Source organism: Micrasema longulum, unplaced genomic scaffold, assembly GCF_059751315.1.
Source record: "Micrasema longulum isolate JH-2025_06_02 unplaced genomic scaffold, ASM5975131v1 h1tg003310l, whole genome shotgun sequence".
Taxonomy (NCBI): domain Eukaryota; kingdom Metazoa; phylum Arthropoda; class Insecta; order Trichoptera; family Brachycentridae; genus Micrasema; species Micrasema longulum.
The window spans coordinates 51,644-77,046 of NW_028280387.1; the positions used below are offsets into that span (position 1 = coordinate 51,644).

At 32.0% G+C, this 25,403-nt stretch overlaps 1 protein-coding gene across 1 annotated transcript; it reads right to left on the reverse strand.

Moving 5' to 3' along the window:
* Positions 1 to 14,986: 14,986 nt before the first annotated feature.
* Positions 14,987 to 20,752, reverse strand: LOC148270876 (serine protease gd-like). The gene is made up of 2 exons (XM_088242105.1): positions 19,136 to 20,752; positions 14,987 to 15,060 (listed from the first exon to the last, which is right to left on the reverse strand). Exon 1 carries the CDS (start codon positions 20,581 to 20,583, stop codon positions 19,165 to 19,167), a length of 1,419 nt encoding a protein of 472 aa, XP_088098231.1. The 5' UTR covers positions 20,584 to 20,752; the 3' UTR covers positions 14,987 to 15,060; positions 19,136 to 19,164.
* Positions 20,753 to 25,403: the final 4,651 nt, after the last annotated feature.

Sequence of the window (25,403 nt, forward strand, 5' to 3'; positions counted from 1 at the left end):
CAGTCTTTTGTCTACGTACATTTGGACAAACTCAAATATTGTAATAAAATTGACGGTGTAGTGTGAGTTTTATACTTTGGTGATCTTATGTGCATAAGTTTGGTTTTCTTTGAGTAATTTATGAAAGCTGCATCATGGGACCATTTTTGCAGGTTTAAAGAGTCTTTTTGCAATAATTTCTCTGCAGTTTTGAGATCCTCGTGAGACACAACTAAAGCAGTATCATCGGCGTATATATAGTGTTTAACATTGTGAATTATGAATGTAGAGGAAGCGAGATCTGTTTTTCATTTTGATTTTATTTTTATTTTTATTCATTTAGGAAAAACAACGATCGTTATATAAGAATACAAAATATAAAAAATGGTACATACATCCAGCTAAAGTTTTTCACAAATATAATGAGAGAAAAAAATACACAGTTCAGAGAAAAATAATAGATTAAATAAGACATGAGATAAAAAAAGCTCTTAAGAAGGTTAAGGGATGGGGAAATAGAGTGGAGGAGTGAGGAGAGGGATTTTCATGATATAGTTGACAAATTCAAAATTTTGATTTTATAATAAAATAAACATAATTAAAGGATCATAAACTTACTACACACAGACAAACGTTTTATTTTACAGTGTTTCAAAAAGTTTATTTTTGAAGTTACAAAATTTTGTACTAAAATTATCTAAATGGGGACAAAGTAAATTAAATTTGGAGCAGCCACAATAAATAAACGAGTTTTGAACAAAATCATGTATGCAAAGATAGAGTGATGTGGCGTTTTATCCTTTCTGCTTACCTGATGGTTTGTTTGTTTGTTATATAATATATACAGTAACAAGCGTACAATATACAGTTAGCGCATACTTAGAACTTAGTTAAACGAGTAGCAGTGTAATCATTGTGTACTTTTTCGGGTTGATTTCTAATTTGTCTTTAATGTAATTTTTTAAGTAGTAAGGTACCATTGTAGTATTTAAGTCCACTGTATAGTATTTTAATTGGATTATGTGACTTTTTCTTTTCCTAAACGGGAGTCTATTTTTTATTTTTTTTCTTGCATTATGATAATGTTCATATTGACTTCGATAATTTTTTTTACAAAATTAAGTAAATTTTTTTTATTGATAATCTTACTTTAATTAATAACATACTTTTTTGCACAAATAATTTAGAAATTTGCTTCACAAAATTCTTAAAAGTGAGCCATTAAAATTATCAAGTTAAGATGTTACACCCGATTGAGTCGTGTAGCGTGGAATCGCTCGGGGTATAAAAGAAAAGATTTTCTTTTAGGCAGGAAATCCCTTAAAATACCTTTCTGGATATCCTTACTGCTTAGAAATCCTTTCCACTCCCATACTTCGTAAAGGCTTCTCGGGATATACAAGAATATTGAAAAAATCCTCCAAGTGAGAAGGGTTGAAAATATTTCGCATTTTACTATTTGGTTTTATATTTTTATCCACGTCAAAGTGAGTTATTAGAAAGAGATAAGTGAATGCGCTTCATTTCATCAAACAAACAAACCTTCATGCCGTTTCTCCGTAGGGGTAGGCAGAGAAGATATAGCGCCATATCACTCTGTCTTTGCATACAGACCTCGCTTCCTCTACATTCATACATTTTCTGATGCACTCACGCCGATTTTTCCTACTTTTGACATGTCCATCTTCAAGTATTTGATGGACTTGATCGTGCCATATATTTCTTGGTCTTCCTCGTTTTCTGCATCCATCAAAATTTGCATTGTAGATCCTTTAAGCCGTTCTTTCGCTCTCCATTCGCTGTACATGTCCAAACCTACGCAGTACCCCTTTTTTGATTCTGTCGATAATGCATGTCTCAGCCTTACATCCATCATTTTACCACACATTCGCCTGAGGGTTCGCATTTCGACAGCATACTTTCATCATCATTTTCCCAATTTCATACTTCGCTCCCATACGTTAGAGTTGGCACTAGAACTCCATTGCAACTGCTAGTTTAGCCTCCTACGATAAACATTTGTTTGCCAAAGTAGATTTAAGTGCACCGTTCACCCTTTTCCCGGCACTTACCCTTCTTTCAATATCTTTCTCGGTCTTAACATCCCTAGTGAACATACTTCCAAGATACGCAAATTCTTCTACCTGATTCAAAATATCTTCGTTCATACTGATCTTACATTTAGTTATATTTTCATCCCTTTCGATTTATCAACATTATTTAATAATATTTCATCAATAAAAAGGAATTATTTAGTAAGATTTCTCTTTATTTTTATTTTTTTTGAATATTTTGAATCACGAAAAAAATATTACCAGACTAGTTACCGAACCCGGAAGTATTTTATGAAAATTCAATTAACTTTTTCACTATCTTTTAAGAGACCCTCCCGCAAGATTTAATAAGAATATGAATATTCATCATCCAAAAATACACATTGAAAAACAAAAAAAGAAAAATACTTTTACTAAATAAAACATTTTTAATTGTGCGCCAATTTCTTGTTATTTTCGACACAACATAAAATGCTGAAATGAAAACAAACCTCATTACAATATTGATTCGTTTCGGCACACCATCCATCTGAAACATAATGAAACTCCTGAAATTCAGTTCTGAAAATGAAGTCAGCAACCGTTTTAGACAAAAGGGTCTGAAAAGGTTCATTGAATTTCCAAAAAGTGTTTCCTTTCGCGACGGGGTAGGAAGAACCCTCACGTTTTCTATCAAAGGCTACATAATATTATACCGTGTTATGCATAGACATTTGTCATTATGTTTTATTCAATTATATTCATAAGTATCATATTTATTATATAGAAGAATTAAATCAAGTGTAAAAGTTCTTATGCTCAACGTTATACGGTGAATATCAAAAAATAACTTTTTAAAACACTGTAAAATAAAACATTTGTCAGCGTGTAATAAGTTTATGTTCCTTTAATTATGTTTATTTTATTATAATATCAAAGTGTTGAATTGGTCAACTATATTATGAACATCCCTCTCCTCCACTCCTCCATTCTATATCCTCATCTCTGAACCTTCTTAAGAGCTTTTTTATCTCATGTTTTATATGATATATTATTTTTCTCTTTACTATGTAACATGTTCTCTCATTATATTTGTGAAAAACTTTAACTGGATGTATGTACTATTTTTTATATTTTGCATTCTTATATGGCAACTGTTTTTTTTCTTAAATAAATAAAAATAAAATAAAATATGCCAAAATCTGTGGTGAACAAAAATATTAAAAAAAAAACAAATAAACCCAAGACTGACTTTTGAACATCGTGAGATAATTTTTTACATTCTCGGTAGGAATAAAATGAGTATTTTTATAAATAAGTGTACATGTGCTAGCTCTATCTACCTACGAAAATAGAAATCTAATTACTTTTCTTAGTAGAGAGCCTAAAGGGTTGATGTTACGTGTTAGATGGCCAATATTGCTTTATATGTTTAGTTTTTTTATTGTTTACTTTTTAGCATTAACACTTTACAAATGTATTACTATGCGCAACGTTTATTTCTGTAAATCTATTGATAATTTGAATTTGCTAGAATTTCACTCGTCCATGCACTTTGTAGCTGCAAGACGATTAGTAATCTAGCTTCTATCTTTGCAAATTTGTTTTTATTTCGTTTTTTTAAACATCCCTAAGCTCTAAACTTCATCGTCAAATAAAATAAGTTTAAAAAATGCAAACAAGGGCTAGATTTCTAACTGTCCATTGACTTTGTAGCTGCAAGACGTTCTGCAATCTAGCTGCTATATATAAATAAAGTTTAGACATTTGAAAAAAAATATTTAAAAAATAGAGACACAGTTTAATAATTCCTTTTCCATAATTTATGCAAAAAAACGTATAAATCAGCCCTGTTATAGAAATATAAATTAAAAATCATAAATACGCCGCTTATATTACGTGCGTGCGTCCCCCAGCACTGCCATCAACTGACTGAATCTGTTTTACACAACACCCGCCACAGAACAGCGTCTCTGTCTTCCTTGTAATGATTTCTATCTCCATGCTCTCTCTTATTCAGATGTGTTGTTGAAATAGCGGAAATTCATTCTTCGCGTAGGACGGATAAATATTTTTTGTATTAACAATCAGCATAGTTATATAAATTTTACCTTCCAAACCCAGTGTGAAAATGTCCATTTAAAGATCACAAAAAATAAGTGTTCATCATTTTAAAAAATTAGAAAGATATATATGAAGTCTTGTGTTCTATGTCAACGAGTTTGACATTCTAGCCCCACAAGAGTTAACATTAATTGGCAAGAATGTTTGCAATCTTTTCAGTGAGCGCACACTGCTATAAAGTTTATTTTTATTTTTATTTAATTTTATTCACATAAACGGCAAATCTGCCTCTTACAAACATTTATAATATTAACATATTTGGCTTAATATATACTTTTTTTAATCATAAATTTCCTACTACCGAAGATACATTTATATTTAAAAAAATAACCTAAAAATTATACAGCATATTCAGTAGAAAGTTTCAATAATAAAACATTCTACAGTAAAACAACAAGAGAATCAAAAGTACTGTTTCATACAGCTGGGCAAGGTGAACAAAAAACTGTATTTATTTTGAAATGCATGAATAAATAAATATAATAACCATTCACCATCTTTGAAAAAGTTCAAAAGGTTTGTTCTATAGGAACAATACCCTACACTAAATATATCAGATACGTGGGAAAAACTACTGCCGAGTTCATGAAGTCTTTTTAATACGGCATTACAAGTATACACTGTCCGTGAATTGTTGCTACAAAACAGTGGCACCTGTCTAGTCATTCTTCCAGGTACCCTGAAGTTGATGAGAGATAATAGTTCAAGGCAATCCCATATTATATAATAATGTTTCAGGCGTTTCTTGAAAGTGGGAGAGGAAGCCACATTTTTTATATGTAGAAATGGCCGATTACAAAGTCTAGCACCTTGAACAGAAAAGGAATTGCTGAAATTGAATTGATTTGCTTCACAAGTTAATTACCGATTTACCCATGAGGGTTAATTAATTTACCTGTCATAACGTCAATAAGGTTCAAATTGATTTTGGTTTCAACTCAATACAAATTATGGAGATATAATAATGTTATAAGTAGGTACGCAACTACACTGGCTAAGTATCAGGCATAGAAGAAACATTTAGATTCTATCACTTCTTCACAATATTTTTAATAATACTATTTCGCCTGTTTATCTGAGAGCTCTTCCAACCTCTATCACAATACCTAAACTGGTCATCTTACCTTTATGTAAGATACGCTGCGATTGATGTACCAATGCAGCGCCCTATGCACTATTCGGTGCGGAAAGGGAATGATCATGATGATGATTTTGTTTTACGTGAGGTGCTCATATTTAAATTTTGAAAAAAACCGACACAATTTATGTTAACATTCAATACAATTAATGCTTTAAATATGAATAGTATCCACATAACATGTAAGTTATTTTAAATTTAATTTTACGTTTACATTTTTATAAACGATGTCACCATCTATGTAAAACTTTCATCCCTTACAAAGGTCTTTTTACATTTTGTTATCAGCCCCTAGAAAAATATCGTTATGAATTATGTATGATACTGTGCTTAGAACAATTTATGAATACTTATTTCGTTTCCCACATATAATGTATATTCCCTACAAAGGGAAATAAATTGACCACTCGCCGAAAATTTTGATTGTTTGAATATTCAAGGCAATGAAATTAATTTGTATAAATGAGTTATTGTACCCTGTACTAGTGGGTATATCCTTTCTGTAGAATTTACACCGGTTTATGCTTCGTTAAATTTAATTTATTGTAAATTTTTGAGCCAAAAAATATTTTTGAAGATTAGTTGAGTTTTTAAGGATAACATTTTTAACGTTTTTATAGGATGTTTTTTAAAAGCAGCGAAATTCTTTCATGGGTACGCGTTTCTCTGTTGTGATAGGTAAATTTAAAACAAACCATTTTAAATGCAATAAAAAAAGGGAGTTGTACATTAGATTACAAAAAAAACTGAGTAAGATATTCTTTAACTCTTGTGTGGCTTGATGTCACAGTAGTCAACGTACGATACAAGACTTGATATACATATCTCTCTTATTTTTTTAACCGATAAACTCGTATGTTTTGCAATCTTCAAATGGACACTTTTACACCGGATTTGGAAAGTAAAATTAGTATAACTATGCTGGATGTTAAAACAAAAAATATTTATACTGTATTTTGTTATTTGTTAATATTATATTGTCGAAAATTTGTACTGTGCTGTATTTCGTAAAAATAAACTACTCAAATATGTATTGGCCACGCCTCTAATACGTCACGATTCATGTTAATTTTCAACATTGTTCTTAACCATTAATTTTTTTTAGAACATCGTCACGAATCTTGACGTCACAATTATAAATGTTAAACATATCGCGTTCTTCTAGTGACATATTTTTTTATTCTTTCGTTTTTAAAATTTTAAATGAAAAACATTTTTCGACAATATCCACATTGATTTTGAAAGTACAATTAATTAATCTAAATCCATTTTACATACTTTTATCGGTATTTGTGGTATGTGATATTATCCCATTTGCAGGGAGTAAATAACTCACTATTAGGAAATGGGAAACAAGTTGTGTTAGAGCGGGTTTTGAACCTTAAAGCTTTGATCCATCAGTCCACGGCATTAGCCACTAGACCACAACCTGATTCTCCTATAAATAAATAAACATTTTTGATTAATGACTAAACTTTCAGTTTCTTTATTTATTTCATTAAAGAATAATGTACCCGTATAAGCATAGTCATGTTGTTCTCATAGATTTGAAATCAAAACAATATTTTTTAAAAACTTATTTAATATCTTATTTATTTTCTTTAAATACTTTATTTACATATATATGCATTAGGGCGGGGATATTACCTTAAAGGGTTTTCTGGTTTGATGGGTTCAAAAAATCGTTTTTATTTGTGTGTGATTCGATTATTTACCCTTTTCACAAAAGGGCTATTACCTCAGTTTCAGTTTTCTATGGCTGGCTGCTTTCTGCATAATTACGTTCAAATGATCTTTTATCATCCCAAAATTTAAAATATATATATATTTTATTTAACAAAAAGATGTAAAAAAATACATGAAATTCGAAATTTTTTGTTACGAAGTCTGTCAAAAATCCAATTTTCAAAATTTCTTTTAATAATAGTCCATTCCGAGAATATAAGCTAACAAATTGATTCACCGCCAATTTTTTTAGTTTCAAATAAGCCAATCAACTGATTTTGTGGAGGGAGTTTGTGTCCATTTTTTCAATGGAGGTTTCTTCAGAAATAGAGAAATATACTCACAAACAGAGAACCCCCCCCTTAAGGCAATTTTTTTCAACCTACCCAAACCGTTCAGTTAGAGAATATCATTAGCATTTTAACAGATTGTTGGTATATTATAATATTTCATTAAAGAACAAAATATTCACAAACATACTTTTTTGAGAAATAAAAACTTACTGAATATCTACACTTTTCTATGAAGAGGGTAAAGAGGGTCCAGTAAAACCTAGAACCCTGAATTTAAAATGAATATTTTGGTTTTTATGATTTGCTCAAACATTTTCATTTTGATGATTGTCATTTTCTTGTTGTTATAAGCATCTTAAAAAATGGAAAAGATTTTGTGATAGAATCTCCTGATCCGGAGTCCCTGACACTACCCTCGTTAACAAAACCCGACTTTATGCCTATCAATTTTATATTTACCCAATTTCTGCATTAATAAATGTTGTTTTTTTTGTTACAGGTAAATACGATTTAATTTGTCTTTGATGGCAATTATGCATTTTGGATCCAAAGGTAAGTGCAATAAATGATATTATGTAAATAAAAATTGGTGGTGGACCTGGCTTGGGCGCGTGCTGCGCAGGGGATCCAAACCCAAGTTGCCACCTTTTTTATTTGTAGACTCCCGCCGCGCGCCGTCCTGGAAGGCCGTCGATGGCATGGCTTTATTTGGCCGAATAAGGGATTTTTTTATCTTGAAATAGGACGCTCATAAACATATAACAATGTACATATATTTCCATTACAAGTAATTTAACACATATTTCTTAACATTCTGCTTGAATTTTGATAATTTTTTTCTTCATAAAAGTTTTTTCCCATTTCATAATTTTTTTTAACAGCCTTATATAAAATTGAATTTTGTGACTTTGCCTTTTTTCTAAATAGGAGTCTGATTTTTATCCTTTTCTCTTGTATTGTGATTATGTTCATGATGGCTTTGATAAAAAAAATTCCCACCCCGCGATTTTCCAACATCCAATATTTATTTATTCTCCTCATCGCTACGGCCATGGGTAGCTACGATTGCAATGAGAACAATTTTCCATATCCATAGCAACGCACATTACCAATCTTGTTTTTTCTCTCTGTATAATTTGTTCTAGAGACAACCACATATATCATAATTTATCTGCCCGCATCCGCTGGCCTTTTAATCATCTGCCCGCATCCGCACACCTATTCATCTTCTGACCGCCGCGCCGTTAAATTTATAGATATATTCTCCACTTTAATTATAGTAAAAGTGTTGTGTTTGCCGACAAACTGAAACACTACCCAGAAGGAAGAACTTGAAGATATAGCAACTAGATTCCTGTCCCTGAACACCTTTCCTGACCTTCCAAAAGTAGGATATTTATCTGATGTGGTTTGTTTGGCCGCATACTGTTTTGCCAACATCTTCCATTTTCGCGCAACGCATCTTTTCTTACCCCGCAAAAATTTAGACCGATCAACGATTCATTCAAGTAATACCCACGCAAATTGTAAATCGCCACCCCACTACCTTTAACACAATTACCCACTCCTCTACGTCTACCCCACCATAAACACAATAACCCCCTTTTGTATCCTTATCGACACCCACTAATATGTAAAGTGTTTCTTTTACGTATTATGTATGTTTAGTTCTTATATAACCCTGAAGAAGGCAACGCGTAGTTGCCGAAACCAGTCGGTCGTGTCGATAAAATGTGGTTCATAAAACAAAGGAATTTTATTTATATATCTCAAATATATTTCTATTTCAATTTATTTATTTGAAAAAAACATATTCATTACAAACCAACAATCAATACATATATTTTATAAAAAAGAACAAATACATGAAAGAGACTTATGTAAAAGTAGTAGGAGAATCCTGCTCCGGAAAACCCCTTCGGATACATGGAAAGATCAATATCCAGAGCGATGTTGTTCAGCATAGCGGTAGCTCTTCCAACAGGTATAACCATCGGCAGGTTAGTCCTGTATTTAGAAATATGAAACAATCTATGCTGACGCTGTCTAAGGTACAAACATACAAACCAATGCTCATCATAATCTCAGAATTATCTATCATACCGCGCAACAATCGATAAAAATGTGTAGTAAAATACACATTCCTTCTAGTCTCTAAACTGTTGTAGCCAAGGATACCTAGGGCCGCAATTATGAACGGCTATCTTTATCGGTACATACTGATACGGGATAAACTAATATTGATATTTATGTACGAAAGTGTGTATATTTGTATGAAAATTCAAAGTATCTTCGTCGGTAATTGAACACGTTTAGAAAAAAAGATTTGTCAACATATTTTATTTTTCATACAGAACACATTTAATTTTACTTTGTAGATGAAATTAAAGATAAATTTTAACTTCCTATTAGAATACGTACCCCGGTCTAAACTCGGTCGGGTAGAGCCAAAGATAATACCTGCACTCTGAGATACCTCAGATTCTTCTTTTGGATTTTCTCTATCATAAGAGAGTACTTCAGTTCATGTGGCCCCCAAATCATCGAGCCACTCTCGAGTCTACTTCGCACCTGGGAGTTGTAAAGAGTTCTCAGTACGCGGGTATTTTCAAAAACCTTGGCAGTAAAACAAAGTTAGTGTTACATATATCCAAAAAATGTGAATAATGTCTTTAAATAAATAATGCAAAATGATGACAATAAAAAAAAATATTGAGTGGTTGAAACTATAATATCATGTTTTCTATTAGTCGTATAAAACTCTGCAAAAAGCGGATTTTCAGTTGGTTGAAAAGTATTTTCATACTGATTGTAGTTTCCATACAAAACACAAACACCGCATATTTTGCCTTTTTTTTAATACCAGCTCCGCCATGTCAAGTACAGGGAACCATTTCGGTCAGCTCGGCCAATTGTCAGATCAACAATAGCCAATCAATTTGAAAAGGATTGAACGGAATTCTTTTGTCCATTCTTTTTTAAAGTTCGATCAAAAACAACAATTTTATTAATTGCAGCGTGATGTTTTCATTAGAACATGAATTCACAGGGGTTTTTTATTTAGACTCGTTAAAGCAGTTTCAATACAAAAGTATTGAGAAAATATCAAAATTAGCTAGTTACATTTTACTTGGGAAAATGACTTTTTTGGCATAAAACGCATGCAGAATAAAAAAATCTTTAACACCATTTGCCAGTGATGCAAAGGGCATTGCATTTGTGAAGCAAACACAGCGTATTTTGTTCATCAATTACATCAGCCTGAGGCTTCAGGTTCCAGTCCAGGAACCCGAAATACTGCGAAAAAAGTACTCCCTACACACACCCAAAATAATTGTTCCGAAAACCGTGGGGCTTTCTATCGGTTTCACTCATAACAAAACAACGTTTATTTGTCATTGAACTAGTTACTCATTTAAATTTTTTTATTTTTTTCACTATCTTAAATCACGATTTTTATGAAGAAGCTCGGTGGCTTTTAATATTCGTATTATTTTTTAATTGACTATTAAGCTAAGACAATTTTGTTTCTCAATTTTTATGTATCGTATTATCAGAGCTATGATTTTTTAAAGTTTTGTATTTCTGAAATTCCTACGCGGGTGGCGTTTCATGTTCTCTTCCGCTACTTTTATTTATTTATTTATTGTGCGTACACAATGGCCATTTTTAAGGACATATGTATTTATACATCGAAAAATATTATAGAGGAAAGTAGAAGGACACAATGGTACATAGTTGACTCAGTGGGAGTGGAAGCGGGAGAGAGGTGTTTGTAATTGAATTTGATTCAGTGATCGTTTGAAAGAAGACAACTTGTTATCAAAGAAATCAAGGCTGGTTTGTTTGTTGGCAGACCTATGAATTCTGGGCATAGGGGAATGAAAACCAAAGTTAGTTCTATGGTTATCGGTATGAAAGAGTACGTTTTGTCAGAGGTTTCTAGTTGGGATATTTAATTTTATTGAGCTCAGCAGTTCAGGCATAAGAGCGAGCATATTTTTTAATATATTTAAATTAAAAACATATTACACATAACTTCATATTTGTAATATTTCCAAAGATATATGTAAATAGGTATTTGTGCGGATGATGGAGGACCGTCACCTGGCCGATGTAGAGGAGCCAAATAGCCCGCTACGGTGGCACGCTCCTCGGCTCAATATCTGCACAGTGCCTATGTGTATTATATTACTACTATTATGATTTCTTCATCATTATTATTATTGATTTTACTATGTAAACATCTATGCATTCATTTATTTGTGTACATGTATGCGCATTTATTATTATAAATACCAACTACAGTAACTAGAACATATCATTAAAATAATGTAAATGAATGCCTCGACACGGGTTATGTCCAGTGAGGTGTTCATATAGAAAAGAAAAAAAAAATGTGTGAAATAAAAAAAAAATGAAAACTACGGGAAAATACGGGAATACGTTTGTTTTGAGAAAAGTCAGACCGCCTTTTCTGATACTCCGAATATAAAAAACGTTTATTGTACTTCTATAACACGACATGATTTTATTTTATTTTAAATTTAAATTTTAAAATAATATTTTAGTATTTTTTTAATTTTTTTTGCACAACAACAGGCCAGGAGGGCCCAATTGCAGTTGTGAATTGCATTACAGAACACCCAGGCTTGAGAAACATCACATTTTTTTTTTTTGTGTTCTCACCGGGAATCGAACCCGGAACCTTCGGTGTGTGAGTCAAGCGTCTTGACCACTACACCGCGGAGGCCACCGTGAATTTCATTATTCATGAAATATTTATTTTTAAAGGTGTTTCTACGGTCAAATTTTTAAAAGTTCCTTGACTGGAACCTAAACTGCAAGACTAATAATTTATTATCTTATTTTACTGTAAGTAACTAAAATGATCAAGATGCGCTGTATATGGTATACCAATGCAGTGCCCTATACACCATAAGGTGCGAAAAGTTTAGATTGTTAAATATTGCATCGCAAAAACCCTTTTGAATTATTATGTCATGTCTACCAAGTCAGAAATCGAAAACATGTCTCATACACAAAAAATAATTTTAATTATTAAAAATAAAACAATAAAATTCTTTAAGGATTTTTATTTTAAACCGACAGTAAAAACATATTATCAAAATCTTAAATTAAAAGGTACATACACATTTACATTAAATATTTAAATAATATTATAATTATTATTAAACATCTCTCATTAATTTATGTTTATCATAAAAAATATTCACGGAACGATTCCATTCCTGCATTTTTTTATGTAAATATCCAAATACTGTTTTATAATGTTAAAAATAATTATAAGTTATAGTACGTCAATTAAAATATCATAATTTAGAATTTTAAAATAATAAATGCTAAAATTAAACTTTATCCTAATTATCTTATATTCATATAAATGGTTACAGAACATTGGGAAAATTGTAGGGGAGAGTTTTTTTAAGAGTTCAGAGAGGCCCAATCTGCACCATGGTAAAAACCCACACGGTACGATGAAATAACATATATTTAATTTATTGTTTTACATTCATTTAATTATTTTAATATATTTAATGCCAGGCAAACGCAATAACCAGTACATCATGAGGCCGACTAATCTCTACTAAATTTTATTTTGCAGAAGTTTGACCTGAGTAGCCACTAAATGAATTTTAAATACCTTAATACAAAATACCTCCGCCTCGTGGTGTAAAGGTCAGCACGTTTGCATACACGACATGGTTGACATAAAATACTAATTTTTGAAAAAAAAAAATTTTTTTAACATCAGAATATTTCATTGTCCCTGGAATGGCACCTGAAGCGTAAGACTAATCATCCTACCTCCATGTAACAAAAACAATCTAGATACGCTGCGATCGGTGTACTAATGCAATACCCTACGCACTATTCGGTGCGAAAGGGAATTATGATGGTAAAATATAAAATAATAAAATCAATGTTTATTCACTCTAATTTTACCGTGCCGTGTGCATTTGACGATACATGTGCAATGGGCCTTTTTTCCGACATGAACTGTTGACCCATTCACACCCAAATCATTTCCGGTGGATTAAAAAAAAAATGTATGTATGTAGGTACTAAATTAATTATTTTAAGAATATTTTTGGTATCTGTAGAAACATATTTTATGCATAGTAAAAATTAAAAGAAAAACATTGATTGTTTTGAATTATATCACGGGGTAATTTCTACAACTATAGTCCTTAAAATATAGCTTGATTAGAATGACAGTTGTCAGCAATAGTGATGTCTAAGCAGTGATTTATATTGACACATGAAAAATCATTTGTATCTGGCATGTTAATTTATTTTTTTAATACAATACTTGACATATAAATCAACATAAATATCAGTAATAATCAGATTTAAAACAAAAATAAAAACTCAATCAAACCTAATAATAAATAATAATTGCACAAAAAGCTTAAATAAAAATTATCTTAAGAGTCCCAATCCGAACTAGCTCCCTCGGTATATTTGAAAATCTTAATGTAAAATCTATTAAAACAACTTTATGTAAAAGCTTTGTTACTATACGCACGTAAACATTATTCTCTATCTTCCGTTACAAATACAAGATTTATTAGATACTCCCCTGATGCTGGAAAAAAATAAATACAACCTTCGGTCAAAGAGGATTGGCCTACTACTCGATTAAAGTGTACAATCTACTTCCATTATTCATAAGGACAATTAGTAAGTTCTCAAAATATTCTTATAATAATAAATTTAAAAACTTTAAAAATAATTTAAAAAAATAGAAACTTATACCTGCACATTATGTGGTATAAAGCTGAAATAAGCACGCGATCTCAATGAATCAAAATGGATAGTTTATCAGATTTATTTTTAATGTTAAACAATTTCGGAGTCCTGCGACCTTCTCAATGCGATTCATGTGATTTTTAATAATGTGTTTTAATAATATCTATAATATTTGTATGTATTTTTTATTTATTTTTATTTTTATTTAAATCTTAAAATAGGGCACACATACCATACATATTGTTATGTGTGTTCTAATAATAACATTGCAAATATATTTAATTTATAAATTGTTTATCACATATGTCTTGACCATTATTTTAAATTTTGATATGTTTTTTTCTTCATAAATATTTTTTTCCATTTCGTAATACTTTTTAATTGCTTTAAATGAAATTGAATTTTGTGACTTTGCCTTATTTTAATAATTGTGATAAAAAAGAAACACGAATAAACTAAAGAACTCGTTTTTAAATTCTCTTCTTCTTCCCGATTTTGATTTCATTTTCTAACGGGTTTCTCCATGTGCTCCATTACACTGACAGTAGTCTCGATTTGAATTTGACGTTTGTTTGTTGTTATTATAAAAGTCACTGCGCACGCGCACATATCAGTGTTGACTGTTTAAAAAAATGAAGCATGAAATAACCTGCAAATTGTTATTCCAGGTTATAAATGTTTTTATTAGTAAGCTTTTTTTATATCGGTTATAAATAGTCAAACCGGTTTTAGTTATCTCTTCATGGAAACCTGGTGTAAGGAAATCTAATAAGTTAGGCCCTTGGACACACTAAAAACATTTTAAACACAATTTATATTTTATATTTAGATAAAGCTGGGAATGACTTATTTTTTTATTTTGCATCCGTAAGTACCTACTATTTTTTTGTTGCAAATTAACGTCGCTAAAACTGCAGTTAAAATGTTCGGGAGATTCTTCTGCAATTTCTTTCCTTTCTCCCAAAATATTTCAATTCGTTAAAACACCAACAATCTGCAACAAAAAACAAAAACAATTATAATCTTATTAAATCATATAACATACCAAATACGACTTTTTAATAATGGCTGGAATCAAATTCACAAATTTGCGAAAATGTTTATTTAAAAATTTTAAGGAAATAAATATATGATTATCTAAAGTGTTTCCTATAAGAAAATATGCTTAAAAATAGCATATTACTAATGTCGGTCTCGTGGTGTGATGGTAAGCGCGTTTGCCTACCAAGCAAGAGGTCCCGAATTCGATTCTGGTTGATATGAAATGTTTATTTGAAAGGGTGTTTTCCCACCAGAATACTTCATAATCCCTGTAGCTTAATCACAAATAACTATCAAAGTGCTTATAAACATGCTAAGCATTTGAGTGATCACAATGAACAATACTGAACATGCTTAAGTTATCGCAGTCAACGCGTGTGTAATCTCTAAGTCAACGCTCGTGTCGGTTTGTTTTTTGTTTTCCTCATAAATAAATACAGTTCACTGGCGAAAAATCAGCGTTTTCTATGAAAAATAAACAATATATTGCAAATGCAAAATAGTAAGGAAAATCTTATTCAAAAAAGTGAACATTCAATTACAATTACTATGGCGACTACTTTTCTTGAGATTCGGCTTGCTAACCGCTGGTTAAATGCAATAGCTAGCATGATACATAATAAATAAATAAATTAAAATAGCAGTTTTGGAATAATTTCCATATTTACACCGGTGAAATTAAAATATGTGATTGCACAGCAGAATTATACCGCGCGAAACGTAAATATTTTGACATTTAATATTAGGCGTTCGCGGATGTTCCATTGTGATCGCTAATACGATAAATAACCATGGTGAGAAATTGTTATCACGTCGCTTGTTAGCACGTCAACAATTATTTGTGATCGAGCACCTGGACTGGTACCTGAAGCGTAAGACTTATCATCATATCTTCAGTAACAAAGAAATGATCGAGATACGCCGCGATTTGTGTACCAATGCAGTGCCCTACGCACAATTAGTTGCGGAAAGAAAATGATGATGTTTATGAAAAATTTCAAGGATATTAACATTATATTTTTTGAAGCGTTTCCTATGAGAAAATATGTTTGTAAATTTTACACTAATTTATATACAATATCTAAAAATGGCAGCATTCAAAAAGAAGTGATATTTATAATATTAATAATAAAATTATAATAATAATATTTAAAATATTTATAATAATAATAATATTTGATATTTATAGTATATTCAGTTCACAACGGAGTTCTAGTTCCAACTCTAATGTATGGGAGCGAAGTATGGAATTGGAAAAATAATGATGAAAGTAGGTTGAATGCTGTCGAAATGCGATCCCTCAGGCGAATGTGTGGTAAAACGATGTATGATAGGTGCACAAATGTCGAGATCCGTGAAGTGTGTAAGGCTGAGACATGCATTATTGACAGAATTAAGAAAGGGGTGATGCGTTGGTTTGGACATGTAGAGCTAATGGACAGCGAAAGAACGGCTAAAAGGATATACGATGCAAATGTTGATGGATGCAGAAAACGAGGAAGACCGAGAAAGACATGGCACGATCAAGTCCATCAAATACTTGAAGATGGACATGTCAAAAGTAGGAATAATCGGCGTGCGTGCATAAGAAGATGTATGAATGTAGAGAAAGCGAGGTCTGTATGCCAAGATAGAGTGTTATGGCGTTCTATCCTCTCTGCCTACCCCTACGGGGAAACGGCGTGATGGTTTGTTGTTGTTGTTATAATATATTCGGCGCGAATGTGAGACGCATAAGACGAGGACGACCCTGAAAGATGAGGTGGTAATTTAAACATTTTTATTTGCATTCGTGTTGTGTTAAGCCATATGAATGAACAACAACAAAATATAAAGTAAATTATTTTTATTGATAATTACATACATATTATTCAGAAAATGGCAGCCTACAAAATAACTGGGAGTGCGGATAGGAGTAGCAGGCGCCACATTCAACGGTATTTTTTTTTCTTTTTATAATATGTACGTATTGAATATATGTTTGTAATGTACATGTTATATTTAAAATAAATTAATTGAATTGAAAAAAAAATTATTGAAGGCTGTCTGGAGATTGGATATTTACTCAGTGAAAACCAAACGCCTGCTTAACACCTTATCTCCTATACGGATGTGAATCGTCGCATCTCACTAAACTGGCTCAAAACAGCAAAATACTGTGTTTTGAGAAATGGATGACTTAGAAGAATCGTGAGTGATTGGTCGTTTGAATTTGTAATGAGTAAAGTAATAAGAGAACGGACGCAGCAAACTCCGGTGACAACTATGATCAAGCGGAGGTGATACTGTTGGGTTTAGGGGCCACATGAATTGAATTAACTACTCTCTTATGAGAGAGAAAATGATTGAAATTCTCATTAACGTTAAAGACGTTTCCAACGTTAAAAATAATAATGGCGTATTTATTTTATACAAATTCTGGTTAAGAAACTATTTGGTTTTAGCTAGAAATCTTACTCGAGCATAACATTTCACTTAGTACTAAACTCAGTACTTGGAAGGTGCACTCCATTCTAGGAATCTTTAATAATTAGAATAACAGTAATTAATGACTGAAGTTTAAAACTTATGGTAAGTTAATATAATGATTTGTAAAGATAAATATTTTATTAAAGAATTGATTCTTTGGTGCTTAAAAATATTTTTTTCCATACTAGCTGCATTTTTACTACAAATTGTTCGTATGTGTCGCGGATTATTACAAATTTTATTGAATGTTATACACCTAATTAATTCGTTTAATAAAATGCTCAGTAATTGAAAGGTTTACGCAAAAATAATTGAATTATTTATAAAAAATCAATATATTAAAATCGTTTTAAAATAAAACCTTGATTCCTTTGCATTTATGTGTGTTTTTTACATTTTTTAAAAATATAAGATTTACAGGTCTTTCTTTTCCAATTGTTGTAAGAGTAAAAATGTCAACAATAATAATATAGTATATTTATTGATTTAATTCACATATACGCCCGGAGGGCTTTTACAAGTATGGTACATAAATAAAATATATAAAGTCAACAATAAATTATAGCATTTGGTATATCAAATACATATTCCTAAATATAATTAGTAAGAAAGGCGGCCTCCGTGGTGTAGTGGTCAAGACGCTTGACTCACTCACGAAAGGTTCCGGGTTCGATTCCCGGTGAGAACACAAAAATTCAATGTGATTTTTCTCAAGCCTGGGTGTTTTGTGATGTATGTTGTGGTGCAAAAAAAATATTGTAATAAATTTAAAAAAAAAAAAAATTACAAAGAGTATAGAGATGACATTATTTTTCTTAAATTAAAAAGTTAAAATTTAATTTATATCTTTATATAATCACCTTGTAAAGCGCCCCTGTGGTGTTATATTACGAAAATGGCGCTTTATAAGTTATCCATAATTATTATGACATGATTTAAATAAATATTGTAAAATATTTAAATAAATCAATATACCCAGTAAGATTAATCAATATTTCTTTAAGATCCGCTAATAAAAAAATATAAAAATGTTGCTATACTTATACACAATACGTTTTATAATATACAGTATCCTTGCCAAATAGTACGTATTTAATACACGAATTGGAATATTTCTACTGTTTGACATGAGATAGTGAGGGGACCAGAGAGTGAGAGACGACGATGAGTTGTTGTCTATGGCCGCAGTGCCCAATGGACCTATATAAGGGCGCATAACACGTCACTCGCCCTTCTCTGTCTTCACCAGTATTCAAATTCACTCTAAAATATTTTTTGTGTAATCTTTGTATTTTTTTTTTGTGTGTAATAAACCAAAAATTGTAAGTAACATAATTATTTTATTTATTTATTACTTGAGTTGGTCAAATCTGTTAAATCCATTCAATCATATGTTTTACATGAACTAATAAAAAGCTACTATCAAGCAGAGTATTATAACAATACTTCTACATTAGGTATTAATTATGAAAAATGCGAATTATAACAATGGTATATAAGTAATATTTTTCGCCCAAATAATAACAGAAGTCAAGTGTCATAAAAATAAATATATTTACCTTTCTCATCGAGAAACATAAATTTTATGTTATCTGATGAATCCGTCAAATTTAGCAGCATCAGTGTACACCACAAATTCATTTAAATCACAGCTGTAGGTCTCCGGATCCTTCAAAGACTTCGACACGATTCCTCTCAAAGCCCACCTGTCTCCTTGTCTCAGGTACAGTCCGCCTCCCGAATCTCCATTACAAGGACCCGTGCCGTCTCGTCCGCCGGCGCAGAGGGTCGTTTCCGACGTTAGTTGAAAGAACTCCACTCTCGAAGCTTTGCAAGTCGTCGTCGAAACAATCGGCACCGACGCTACCTTCGGCTCGGCTGTTGCGGGAGCTCCCTTTTCGTCTTTGCCCCAACCGACGACCGTTGCTTTTTTCCCAACTACCTTTTCAAGATCCGGGTCGCCGGACCAGAGACAGACAGGTCTGATGTAATCCGTGTAAGTCACGGCTTGTCCCAGGGTCAAGACCGCGATGTCGTTGTTTAAAATGGCACCTACGTTGTATTCTTCGTGCGTTTTGATTTCCGCAACTGATTTGGTTACGGATGTTTCTTCCGTCCAGTCTTGTATGTTGTGAACTCCGAGCTTGAGTACGAGATCAGCCGGATTAACCAAGCTTAGATTACGCTTTTTCACACAGTGGCCGGCTGTCACAACCTCTGTTTCCGACACGAGCGTCCCGGCGCAGATAAATTCGAGCCCACGCGGTTTCTTCAAAAACATGGCCACGAGCCAAGGCCAGTCACCTTTGGCAGCGAAATCTCCATTCACTATTAAAGGGTTGTACACCTTTGTCGTTCCGCAAATTTCGTCATGATTAAACTCGTCGATTGTACCAGGATTTAGAGAAGGCAGGGGATTGAAAATGAATTCACCGTCGTGGCTATCTAAATCGTCTCTAGTATCTACAGACACGTCAGTGGTTTTATGAATATTTTGATTCGGAGGTCGCGACAAATGTGTGGGTATTGGACCTCCGATGACCAGTTTATCCCTCGGTGTATTGGCAAGGGCAGACTTTCCCGAATGCAAGGTATGTTCGAGATCCAACGCTGTTAGAAATCTTCCATACAATGGATTGCCGGTGCAAAGTCTTCTCCCAGCGAAGACAATCGTCATCACATAAGGAATCGGAGAAGCGAGAGGAAACGTGACTCTGTATTTAATAGGCCAGCTCTGAGCGATTTTTTGCAGGACCATGTCTCTTTCCTCCGCCAGCTCAAGTTTCCCGACGTAAGAAGTCGGAAGACGAGCCCTGATGACCATCCTGATCTTCATAGTCATTTCTGACCCGTACGGAGGAGGGTTCGGGGCTTCTATTACACCGAACCAACGAATTCCATCGGTTTCGTAGCGGAAGATTCGCGGACACGGCGATATGGGAGTCTGGGCAAACGTCACAGAAAAAAACGTCGAAGCAAACACTAAAAACACTCTGGAAACATGCATTTTAAACTGTCAATAAAATTTCGTTTAAAATCTCATAACACTGTTATTACTAAATTAATTCACAAGTAATCCTTCACATTTTGCATCAAACGTAATTGAATTTGTCACAAATTTGACTGGCAAACTTTTGTAATTAAACGAAATTTAATAAAACAAGTTTCGCTTTAAACGAGCGATACTATAGTTTATATTAACACGGCTAGCTCGACTGTCATAGATTCGGTAAAAGAGAATTACCCGATTATATTAAAATGTTGATTGTTTTAACACGGGGCGTGATATAATTCGCTGAATTATTAAAACGTGATAAATACGCGCGAAATTCGAGAGCTGTCAAACGCAACGGCGGAATTTAAAATTTACAATGTTAACACGTCAAAGGCACATTGATAACTAATTTGAGTAGGCACTTGACAGGGACACGGGCGGCGAGGACATTAGGATTAGTGTAGGTATGAATAGAGACGGAAGGTGGCCATAATGGCGGTGAAGGGGTTAGCGAGAATTACTATTACTTCAGGGGTGCCAAACTAAAATATTGCAAAAAAATATAAACGCAACCAAAATATAATTTTGCTCACTGCAATAAACAGACTTAGAAGGCTGCTGCGTTGGTTTGGACATTCAGAGCGCAAAGACAGCGAAAGAACGGCTAAAAGGATCTACGATATGAATGTTGATGGATGCATAAAACGAGGAAGACCGAGAAAGACATGGCACGACCAAATCCATTAAATATTTGAAGATGGACATGTCAAAAGTAGGAGTAATCGGCGTGCGTGCATGAGAAGATGTATAAATGTAGAGGAAGCGAAATCTGTATGCAAATATAGAGTGATATGGCGTTATATCCTCTCTGCCTACCTCCGGGGAAACGGCGTGATGGTTTGTTGTTGTTGTTGTTGTTGCAATAAATAGGGTAATGTAGACAGTTGTCGGCACTTTAAGAAATTATATATTGTTTCGCTAAGTACTAAATTAGATACGTTTATGATATTTGGATAAAATAACATGTTTATATCAATATTGATTGAACATGTTTTCTTCTCTGCTTAACTTTTTCGTAAAATTTTCAAGTTTACATATTTTTTTCGAAACGTTAATAATAATTAGTACCTACATAGTTTAATGATAATTAGATATAAGGTTATTCATTTATTATGTTTTTACTATTTTAAGACTAAATAAAAAAAATATTTTAAAAACAGTTCAACCAAGTTGCATAGATCATGCATCTTCCGAAAATTATTAAAATTACGCATTTAATGAACAGCCTAGTCGCCCAATTAAGTGGCTGATTTAACTATTTGTCAACAAAAAAAAAATATAAGTTTGTAACTTTATATTTTTGAAATATAAGACTTTGACACAAAAAATAATATTTTCTAATATTCAACATGTTGTGTTATTAAAATTATTGATTGAGATGAGCTTCAAACTTTATTTATTCATTTAACACTTTATGTACACATAAAAGCGGGCATATTGCCTGAAAGCAATTTTTTTCTGCCTATTAAGGCCGTTCAGTTTGAGCAAGAAATAAGTATTTCGACATATTCTAGGTATTTATAAAGAATCTTGTAATTGAAAAAAAAAATATCAAAAATAATCTTAAAATCCATGCTTTACTTTATTTTGAATTAAGAAAGAGAAAGGAAAAACTAAAATATTTAAATAGTGACATTTCAATCTTGATTTAAATGTATATAAAAAAGGGCGTTTCTGGCATAAGTACTATATACTATATTGCACTCGAGCATATCTCTTCATGGACAAAAAAACATGGACTTCTCATAAATCCAACAAAAACCCAAATCGTATTTGTTAGTAGTAAACAAATGTATTCAAAAGTAAATTTTTCCACACTTCCTCTTTTCAAAATAGAGGGTACAGAAATTCACCAATGACTTCAGTCGAAAACTTAGGTATTATCATTCATAACCATTTAAGGTGGCACGATCAGGTTAACGAAGTTAGTCGTAAACTTTATGGCAGTTTGTACTTACTTAAAAGATTACAGAATTTCTCGCCAATTAATGTTAAGCAAACATTAGTCCAGAGCTTTCTTCTTCCACTCCTTTACTATGCGGATGTGTGTTATCCAGATGCTAACTCTGAATTACTTATGAAGTTAGAACGATTGCAGAATATTTGTATTCGTTATATCTTTGATCTCCGCAAATTTGACCACATAACCGAGTATCGCACGCACACACAGGCTCAGTATCAGGCATAGAAGAAACATTCGCATTCTATCACTTCTTCACAATATCTTAAATAATCCCACTTCGCCTGTTTATTTGAGAGAGCTATTCCAACCTCTTTCACAACACGGACTATCTGTTTGTTCTAGTACCGAGAGAACCCTTTTAATACCCTGTCACCGCTCTAATTTTCTTGCCTCCTCTTTCACAGTAATAGCCGCTCGATTGTGGAATAATCTACCCACTAATGTTAGAGACGCCCCTTCTGTACTTACATTTAAGTCAAGATTGAAATGCCACTATCTTAATATTTAAATTGTTCCTTTATCCTTCTTTTTTCCTTTCCATCCCCTCTCCACTATTCATTATATAGTGTTATTGTTTTTATATATTTTCATTTTGTTAATCTTGCTTTTTAATTTTTGTATAAAATTGTAAGATTCAATATGTCCATGTATTTGTAATTTTCTCAAACTGAACAATTTGGGTAGGTAGGAAGAAATTGCCTTAAGGCAATATGCCCCCCCTTATATGAAAATGTATTGTATATGTATACAAAGTGTTAAATAAAACAAATTAATAAATACTTTAAAAGGGGAGGTAAAAAAAATAGAGCGGTAAATAGGTATTAAAGAGTTCTCTTGTTACAAAAACGAAGAGATAATCCATATTATGATAAAGGTTAGAAGAGTTCTCTCAGATAAACAATCAGGCTAAGTGTTATTTTTCAAAATACTGTGAAGAAGTGATAGAGAGTAAATGTTTCTTCTATGCCTGATACTGAACCAGTGTAGTGTAGTCATTGTAGTCACTTTACACACTGTGTAACATTCACCATTCTGCCTGCATGGGTTCAAACATTTACATTTCCTCAACTCTACCATCTGTTGACTTTTGTGAAGCAAACGAGCTGACACCTTCATTGATGTAGATGAGATTTATCTGACCGAAAAAGTGCAATATCTCACAACTGGTGAAATGTTAGTTACCAATTTTACTTGTGCCAGAAACCCGACGATATACACAAAATTCGGATTCCGCGTTTACATTCTTTAGCCAACAAATTTACTTGTGATATAGACATTTTTAATACAACAATTACTCATTGTTTAAAACGAATTATTAAAGTCGTAACAAAAGTATCTTTTTCGTGCAATTTTTTCTCTGTTTTTGATGTGTATTATTAATCTTATCTCTTTCTGCAATTAATTCATCAAATATTTTTGTGTACCATTTATTATATTATTATCTTATATAAACTCACTGTAAACTAATGTTTATTATTTGTTTTTAACATAAATTTGTTAATCCCTTTTTTTGCTTAAAGTCTTTAAAGGACGCTTAAACGCAATGTTTTATATTTTTTTAATGCCGAATAATGATTTAAAATTGATAAAACGTATTAAGCATTAAAAAAAAGATAATATTAATATTTGGAGAGAGATATTTTTTTATAAATTTTACGTTTTATTTATTAAAAAAAAAAATCCATCTTCTTTTTAGTAAAAAAATACAAGGTCTGCGTACGTATTTTGATGAAAAGTTAAAATTTATCTGAAATTTTATCTGCAAAACAGTTTTCTTATACACATGTTTTTTTTTTCTTTTTTACTATGCAAAGTTTCACTTTTTATTTTGCATTGCAGCATGTTTTTTTGTTTCTACATGTATTTAAAAAAAGAGTGTTGTTAATTTTTAAAATTATAACTTACTATGTTTGCATTTACCTGTTTAATTTTTGTAAATGCCATACGTAAAATTACATAAATAAAATAAAATAAAAAATTCAAAAAAAAAAAAACATTATTGCATTGTTTTATTTTTGACATTTCAAAAATTATTTTAATATACACATATTATGTATTTTAATACCCCTGAATAGTCAAGGTGGCACCGTAATATTAAAGTTTAGGCTTTAAGTACACACTCTTCTTGAGTTGCCATTAACCATAGATATAAATATTTGTGTACCAAGAATGAAATTAATAATAATAAACCGCAGAAGTACCTACGCACTGCAATTGTTTAAAAAAGGAATGAATCCTTCTGAGAATTCTGAAACAAGAATGGAACGCCGAAATTCAAATCGTATTTTTTAAAATTATTACAAGAGACGCGTATGAATGACAAAAATATTTACGGTGTGAATGTGGGATGCATTAAACGAGGAAGACCGAGAAAGACGAGGCGGAAATTTAAACATTTAATGAATTTATAAATTTATTCATTTTAGATGACATATTACTAACATATTATGGCTTTTTAGGCTGTGTCCGGGTTAAGTCATAATAATTATCAACAAAAAAGTCAATTGAAATAATAAATAATTTCTACATATGCACAATCACACACATATGTCGGACTCGTGGTTTATTAGTCGGCGCGTTTGCCTACCATGTGAGAAGTCTCGGGTTCGATTCCCGGCATGGTTGATATGAAATATTTATTTAAAAGGATGCTCTCACACCAGAATATTTTTTATAGTCCCTAGAATTGTACCTGAAGCGTAGGACTGATCATCTTACCTTCGTAAAAATAATCTAGATACGCTGCGATTGGTGTATCAATGAAGTGCCCTATGCACCATTCATCGTGGAAAGGGAATGATGATTATGA

Excerpts from the sequence above, each read along its gene's own strand:
- LOC148270876 (XM_088242105.1), bottom strand. The coding sequence starts at position 20,583 with ATGCATGTTTCCAGAGTGTTTTTAGTGTTTGCTTCGACGTTTTTTTCT.